Raw genomic sequence first — 7,270 nt, 5'->3', positions numbered from 1 at the left:
ATATGCAAAACACTTACACATTTTGCATAATTTCATGTAAAATTACATTTTAAAGGAAGTGAAATAAAATAAACTTGAATAATATTATGAATTTGAATAATATGAAGAACACTTTTATGTCTGTCTGTACATGCATGCAGCTTTTTAAAGAGAGAACTCTTAAAGAGATTATGTTCTTGAAAGAATTAAAATGTCTGCCAATGAATATTCATAAAAACAAGTGTAGTAAATAAAATAATAATAATAATAATAATTCACATGATAACCAACTGCACTAAAGAAGCCTGAAATTGAAAGATAGAAACTTTAAGTATTTAACTCCCCACAACAGTGATTTCAGTCTCTAAGATGAGATGAAAAGTCTAGTAGTTTCTGTGATGTAGCTAAGTAAAATAGAGAGGAGAAAATCCCCCAACCTTTCCAAATACATGTTTTTCTTTTCCAAGACAAATCCAGTGACCATCAACAGTTCATGTGTGGTTCCTACTGTCTTGGATATTTCTGTATTGATGGACTTGGTCTGCAGCATGTCAGATTAATTATGGGTAAGACTGACTAGAGCATTATAATAATGGTCTGTAAAGGTCATTGTGATTTTGCCAGGTAATACATATTCCTGGATCAACACCATTTGATGATGAAAAAGACTTACCCCTAAACTTAACCCTACCCATAATGTTTTCCTAGAATCAGTGTGCATCTCAATTCTGATTGGTTGATTGGAATTTTGTTCCAGGAACATGTTGTACTTGGTGAAATCACACTCGCTGGTCTGTAATACATAATACATATTATTTTGGAGATTATACATTTACAGTAAAGAGCGGTATCAGAGCATCCCTGTTTTTCAAAAGTCCAGTGCTGAAAGCTCATTGAGCACTTCTTGAGAGTTTTGCATCTACAAAATTTTGGTTTCCATCCAACATCAACTGTGTCACACCATCACAAATTGCACTGATTTCACTGACTAAACTAAATTATTATGGTGTGATAAACACAACATCATTTTAAGTAAATCCATTCTGATGGATTGATTTCGATTTGGATTAAAGGATAGATGGAATGAAATATGGATGGATGAATGAAAGGACAGGATGAGGGATGGATGGATGGTTGAAAGAATGATGGATGGATGGATGGATGGATGGATGGTCAGACGAACTGAATGAATACTGAATAAATGAATATTGTCCTTTTCATTGTTTTCTGTCAAGTTTAAACAGAATTACTAGACACACTTTTAATTATGTGCTGAACAGTTGATTTATGGATGTATTTGGGTCATTTTAATTTAATTGGTCATATTAAAGGCTTTTTTTTAACTTATTTTCTCATACGCCATCTGGGTGGAGGATAAGGTTCAGGTTGGGGATAATGAACAATTATATCGTCTCAGAAAAAAAATCATGACCTATTTGAAAATGCCTTTTATAACATAGTTGATAAATCCAAAGGTGCATACTGATTTGAAGTTATGAAATCAGATTCCTTACTTCCACTTGCTCTTGTCAGATAGACACATCTTCCAACATCACTGCATGGGGACGCTGTTTTATTCACAGGGCCTGAAGCAGCATTTTATCTTCTGTCAGGGAAAAGGAGAAATTTAATTAAAGATGAACATGAAAATTAAACAGGTCATTTTTTTAAATAAATTCTCTAGCATGAGAATTGTCATACTCATTTTCTCTTCTTTCCAATTTTACGAGTCATTGTATTTAATAACTGACTAACAGTCATATATCAAAGAGTCATCCTTGTTCTGACAATCATGAGAATAAATGTAGAATTAACAGTAATGGACTCATATCAATACTGCAATTTAATTTAATTTAATAATGCACTATTACTGTATGTATCAGAGCAAATTTGGCCTTAAAATCTCTTCTCTAATCTCTTTGTTGAAGAGAGCTTAATTTCTTCAAATGTATGTACAAATATTTTTTTCTCCTTTGCAACAAATGCACAAATCATTGTGCTGCTTTCTTAATATAAAAAGATTAACAAACAGGGTCATTATGAAATATATAGACACGTTGCTTATAGAATGTTTCTGATATCTAGGTGTCTGAGAGAATGTTAATGTATACTGCAATAAGTACAACTCAACATACACATTAATATAAGTTTAAAATTAAGTTTATATATAATATATACATTTTATTTCTGTTGTCAATATCTTGGTGTATCCAGCATAGGCAGTGTCACGCTGATTTTAATGAATTCTATTCTCTGGTATAGATGTTAGTCTAAAATGAATGTTTAGAACAAAGAACTAAGATGTTAATTTGTCCCATTAATCCTCTAAAAGAAACAATTAAATGAATATGACTCAAAATCCTCTAATGGCTTTCTTAAGAGGACAACTATTCACACTTCAGCTATGAGCTGTGGATGGGGTGGAGATGGAGATGTAGTATAAATATCCCGTCTGCTGTAGAGACAAACTACAGAACGAGCCACAAGCTGGTTAAAGCAGGACTTACTGTTCACTTTCTGCAGCAGTTTCCAGTTCAGTTTCTCTTGAACAGACAAGGACAACATCCATGTAAGTAATCATCTCAGACATTGTTTGAAACTTTATTAAATTATTCATTTCTATTAGAAAGCTGACATCTAGATTTCATAGACTGTTTTGTGGATCGAGAGTTGGTTAAAAACTATTATACTGGTATGAACTTTATATAGTCAAAATTTTTGGGAACAGCCCAATGTTTCATGTAAGGATATGTCTTTTGCTGTCTAGTAATTACAGCTTAAAAAGAAACTGGAGATCTGATTTCTAAGAACAAAGAGACCCAATTTATGAATTATTAACCATCTACTGACCAATTACAGATCACACTCATGACTCTCATTTCTTTCTTTTTTGCCCAGCATGCCTTTTGTATACAACCCATACAAAAACCTCTGCAGCGTTGGCCGTTTCCCAGCCATTAAACTGCAGGAGTACAACTGGAGGAAACCAGCATACTACACACCGGTTCACACCAACCCTCGCGTTAACCCATGCACTATCCCTTATCATCACCCATATGTTAACCCTTGCACTGACCCATGCACTACCCCTTATGCCTACCCATATGTTAACCCTTGTGTTAACCCATGCACTACTCCATATGCTACTCCTTGCGCTACTTCATATGATTATCCTTGGGGTACTTCATATGATTATCCTTGGGGTACTTCATATGATTATCCTTGCGGTACTTCATACTCTAATCCTTACGGTTTTGTTGCTCAATGCCATGATTATGACACAAAGGAAGTCGTCGTCAAGAATTATGTGGATGACTGTACAAGCACGCAAGTCTGTGGAGCAGAGAGTAAGAGTCTTCACATTTCCTTTATCTTTGTCCTGCAGTGTATGATGGGAAATGTGTTATTCTTACTCATAATAACTAAATTAATTGTCTTTTTGATAATGAATTACCTGTTCCCTGCTTTTTATGTTTTCTCAGATGCTGTCCTCCGGGTGAGTAAAGTCGACCTTCTCAAGTGCAGGACCGGACTGAATCGTCAGGAGCATCACACACATTGTTTCCTTGATGACCATCTCATCGTCCGCAGAGGACAGAGTTTCAACATGTGGGTGGATCTGTGCCGTCCTTTCAATCCCAGTTGTGACAAGCTTCACCTGGAGCTCAAACTAGGTTAGTTTCTAAAAGATCCAAGACAACAGAGAATATACTGTATCTACATATGTAGAGGAGGAACATGTGAGGAGCTGAACCAGTATTTCTACCATCACTGGAATCTCTTGTTGTTTTGTATGTTTAACAGGTCATATCCCATCCATCCGGGACGGCACTTATGTGATCGTTCCAATTGTGGAAGAATTCAAGAAAGACTGCTGGGGGGCAAAGATTGTGGAACGAGCCCAAAACCGAATCAAACTGTGTGTGCACTCTGTTCCGACTGCTTGTGTTGGACGATACCAGCTCAGTGTCGTGACACACTGTCCAGGAGGAAGATTCACTTTACCTTATGTTCCTGAAAATGACATTTACATGCTGTTCAACCCCTGGTGTAAAGGTACGTGTTTTATTATACTTTAATATAACAACTGAAACCTAAATATGAAAATGTAATAGAGTGAGGAAAGAAAATAAATGCTTTTCCAATTAAAGTCCATTGTTCTCTTTCTCAGATGACTGTGTGTACCTGAGTGATGAGGCGGAGAGAGCTGAGTATGTGCTGAATGACATGGGCAGAATCTACTACGGAACTAAGCAGCAGATTGGCTGCAAAACATGGAACTTTGGTCAAGTAAGAGCCAAGATTTCATTAATATATTACGAAAGTTCAACAATAACTAAATGTTCATGATATGTTAGAGACTAAGGCACCACTATGGTTTCTAGTTTTTCCTAACCTTCCCATACTTGAGAAATAAAAGTGCACAATATAGCATGAAGGGGTTGCTTCACAATATCTAATTTTCTTCCTCTGTGATCTGTGATTCTTAGTTTGAGAAGGGAATCTTGTCTGCGTGTATGTATGTGTTGGAGAAGAGCTGTACACCTTGCTCAGGGTGGGGAAGCCCCATTAACATTTCCAGAGTGGTTTCTGACATGGTGAGTCTTCATTTCCTTCTTATCAACACCTGATTTCATTTGGAAAGCCTGACACAATAGTCAGATTTGTTCTTTTATTTAATTCAGTATTTCTATAATATTTTCAGTTGTATTTCCTTAACAGGTTATTGCCAGCAAAGGCAGTGGTGTGCTGGTGGGTAACTGGTCACACTGCTATGGAGATGGAACTGCTCCTACATCCTGGTGCAGCAGCAGTGCCATCCTGAAACAGTTCTACAAATGTGGAGGAACGCCAGTCAAGTATGGACAGAGCTTGGCCTTTGCTGGAGTCACCAACACACGTAAGAGTTCCTGCAGACTGGACAAGAAGAAGTTTTGAGAAAGTGATTACAGATGTAATTATTTTGTTGTTCTTCTCTTTCTCGTAGTGTTGAGGTGTTTGGGTGTTCCTGCTCGTCCAGTTTCAAACTTCTGTTCTGCTCATGACACTGATGTTCATTTGTCAACTGATGTCTACTTGGATGAGAAATTTCAGCTGATCGATCACATGAACCGTGATCCAATCTGGTAAGTATCATTACCATTTATAATGTCACCAAGAGTTCCTCTGAATGTCCATGAAGTGTTTCTAGATCTTTCTTCTTCTCTTCCATGTAGGAACTACCATGTGTGGAATGAGGCCTGGATGACTCGGCCAGACCTGCCATCTGGTTTTGGAGGTTGGCAGGTGGTTGATTCCACTCCTCAACTGACCAGCCAGGGCTTCTTCCGCTGCGGTCCCACCTCTGTTGCTGCGATCCGCAGCGGGCAGGTCTTCCTGAAGCATGATGTGCCCTTCCTTTTCGCAGAAGTGCGTTATTTCCTTTAATTTACCATTGCATACAATTTACAAACAGCGATTATAACTTCTGATTCCTGTTGTGGCTCTAGGTGAACAATGATAAGGTTTACTGGCAGCGGAGATGTGACGGGACCTTTGGTGTTGTTCATATTGAGAAGGATGTAGTAGGTCACTGCATCAGTACCAAGGCTGTCGGCTCAGATCAACGTGTAGACATCACAAATTTCTACAAACACCCATATGGTAAAACCCACAAGCATTTCACTTAAAACATCTGCTTTAGCCCCTTAATACTTTGAACCATGGCTTCTAGAAATGATGAAGTTTGGTATCTCTCCTGGGATTCAATCAGATGTGCGTTTTACTTTGTCTTTTATTGATCAGGTTCTTCTGAGAAGAGCACTGCTTTGGAAACAGCTCTTCGTCACGGCTTGAGAAGATGCACATACCCACTGCCCTGTCCTGAGGATGTTGTCTGTGAAGTCAGCCTGAAAGAGGATGGACTATGTGTGGGCAAGGATGCCTTGCTTTACATCAATCTTAAAAACAAATGCAGCTCACCTCGTAGCGTCACCCTCTACAGCCAGGCTGCAGCCACGTACTACACCGGAGTCAGGAAGACCTTCCTGAAGAGAGACCAGACATGCATCGAGCTCAAGCCCTCTGAATGTAAGAAATCATAAAGAGTTCAAAGATAAAGCTGAATGTGAGAAGTGATAAAGAGTTGCAATACATGATACCACCCAGTTGGCATTATGCAGCTTATGGGTAAAGAGACTTGTAATGAAAGCATGAGTATTCATTCAGTGTTTGTAATTTTTGCTATAATAGGCAGAGCTCTGGAATGGACCCTGAGTTATGACGAGTATAAGGAACACCTGGTGGATCACACCTCACTGATGCTCAACCTCTTTGGACACGTGGCTCAGACGAAGCAGGTTCTGGCCACCCAGTACAACTTCAGACTGCGCACACCAGATCTTGTTGTCGCTGTGAGTTTAAAGTTAGAGTTTAACTGTTTAATCTTTTGATTGGTTGGAATTATTTAGTGTTAAATTGTGTCTTGTATGTGCTTCTTCTCAGCCTGTAAGTGATGCGGTCTTGGGTCAAGAAGTGCCAGTCAAAATCACTTTCCAGAATCCACTGCCTCGTGTCCTGAAGAACTCTGTATTCCGCTTTGTGGGACTTGGACAGCAGCATGCAAGAGTTGTCAACTATGGGTAAAATTGATTTAATTGCTCAATAATATAATGAATAATTTTTGCATTATTAGATTTAAATTGCAATTAATATAAATTATGATTGCTGAAAATAATGGCAAACTCTATATCTGTTGATAAACATTTCATCTAATTATTTAATGAAATAATTTTTTTTTTACAATATACATAGTATTATAAAACATCTTTCTTTCTTTTTTTCTTTCTTTCACAGTGACATTGCAGGGAATGCCACAGTGTGCCTGACAGAGAAGTTTATTCCCACGTGTCACGGCCCACAGAAACTTCTGGTCTCACTGGACTCTCCTCAGCTCACTCAGGTTCATGGATTCTCCAACATTGCTGTCAAACAGCATTGTTAAACCAATCAAATAACCAAAACAGAAGAAACGTCATGGCTCCACTGAATAGAAAACGTTCACACTGAATTGATTTGCAGAGTTAGATAACAGCTGTTAGTTTCTCTTAACTTTCAGGTTGTAAACCTTAAACTTCTCACAATGCATTTAATCATGATGTAGGACAATTGCACTAATGCTTTATGCAAGACAAAGTTGTCTTTTCATCTTTTCTGATTTGTTTAGTAGTCTTTCTGAAATTGCCTTTTATGAGTTTGAAAGCTTATAATTGTGATTCTGAATATTAATTTACCAGTTTTTCCTCATTTGAAA

At 37.8% G+C, this 7,270-nt stretch overlaps 1 protein-coding gene across 1 annotated transcript; it reads left to right on the top strand.

Moving 5' to 3' along the window:
• Positions 1–2,453: 2,453 nt before the first annotated feature.
• LOC127944959 (protein-glutamine gamma-glutamyltransferase K-like) lies at positions 2,454–7,037 on the top strand. The gene is made up of 14 exons (XM_052541402.1): positions 2,454–2,548; positions 2,878–3,326; positions 3,462–3,653; positions 3,784–4,035; positions 4,151–4,269; positions 4,470–4,577; positions 4,702–4,879; positions 4,967–5,105; positions 5,196–5,388; positions 5,469–5,622; positions 5,764–6,048; positions 6,211–6,371; positions 6,463–6,599; positions 6,814–7,037. The coding sequence occupies exons 2-14, from the start codon at positions 2,879–2,881 to the stop codon at positions 6,959–6,961; spliced, it is 2,514 nt and encodes an 837-aa protein (XP_052397362.1). The 5' UTR covers positions 2,454–2,548; position 2,878; the 3' UTR covers positions 6,962–7,037.
• Positions 7,038–7,270: the final 233 nt, after the last annotated feature.

Source organism: Carassius gibelio, chromosome A23 (assembly GCF_023724105.1).
Source record: "Carassius gibelio isolate Cgi1373 ecotype wild population from Czech Republic chromosome A23, carGib1.2-hapl.c, whole genome shotgun sequence".
NCBI classification, from domain to species: domain Eukaryota; kingdom Metazoa; phylum Chordata; class Actinopteri; order Cypriniformes; family Cyprinidae; genus Carassius; species Carassius gibelio.
Note: the sequence above shows the minus strand (reverse complement) of the source record. Positions and strands in the feature narration are given on the sequence as shown.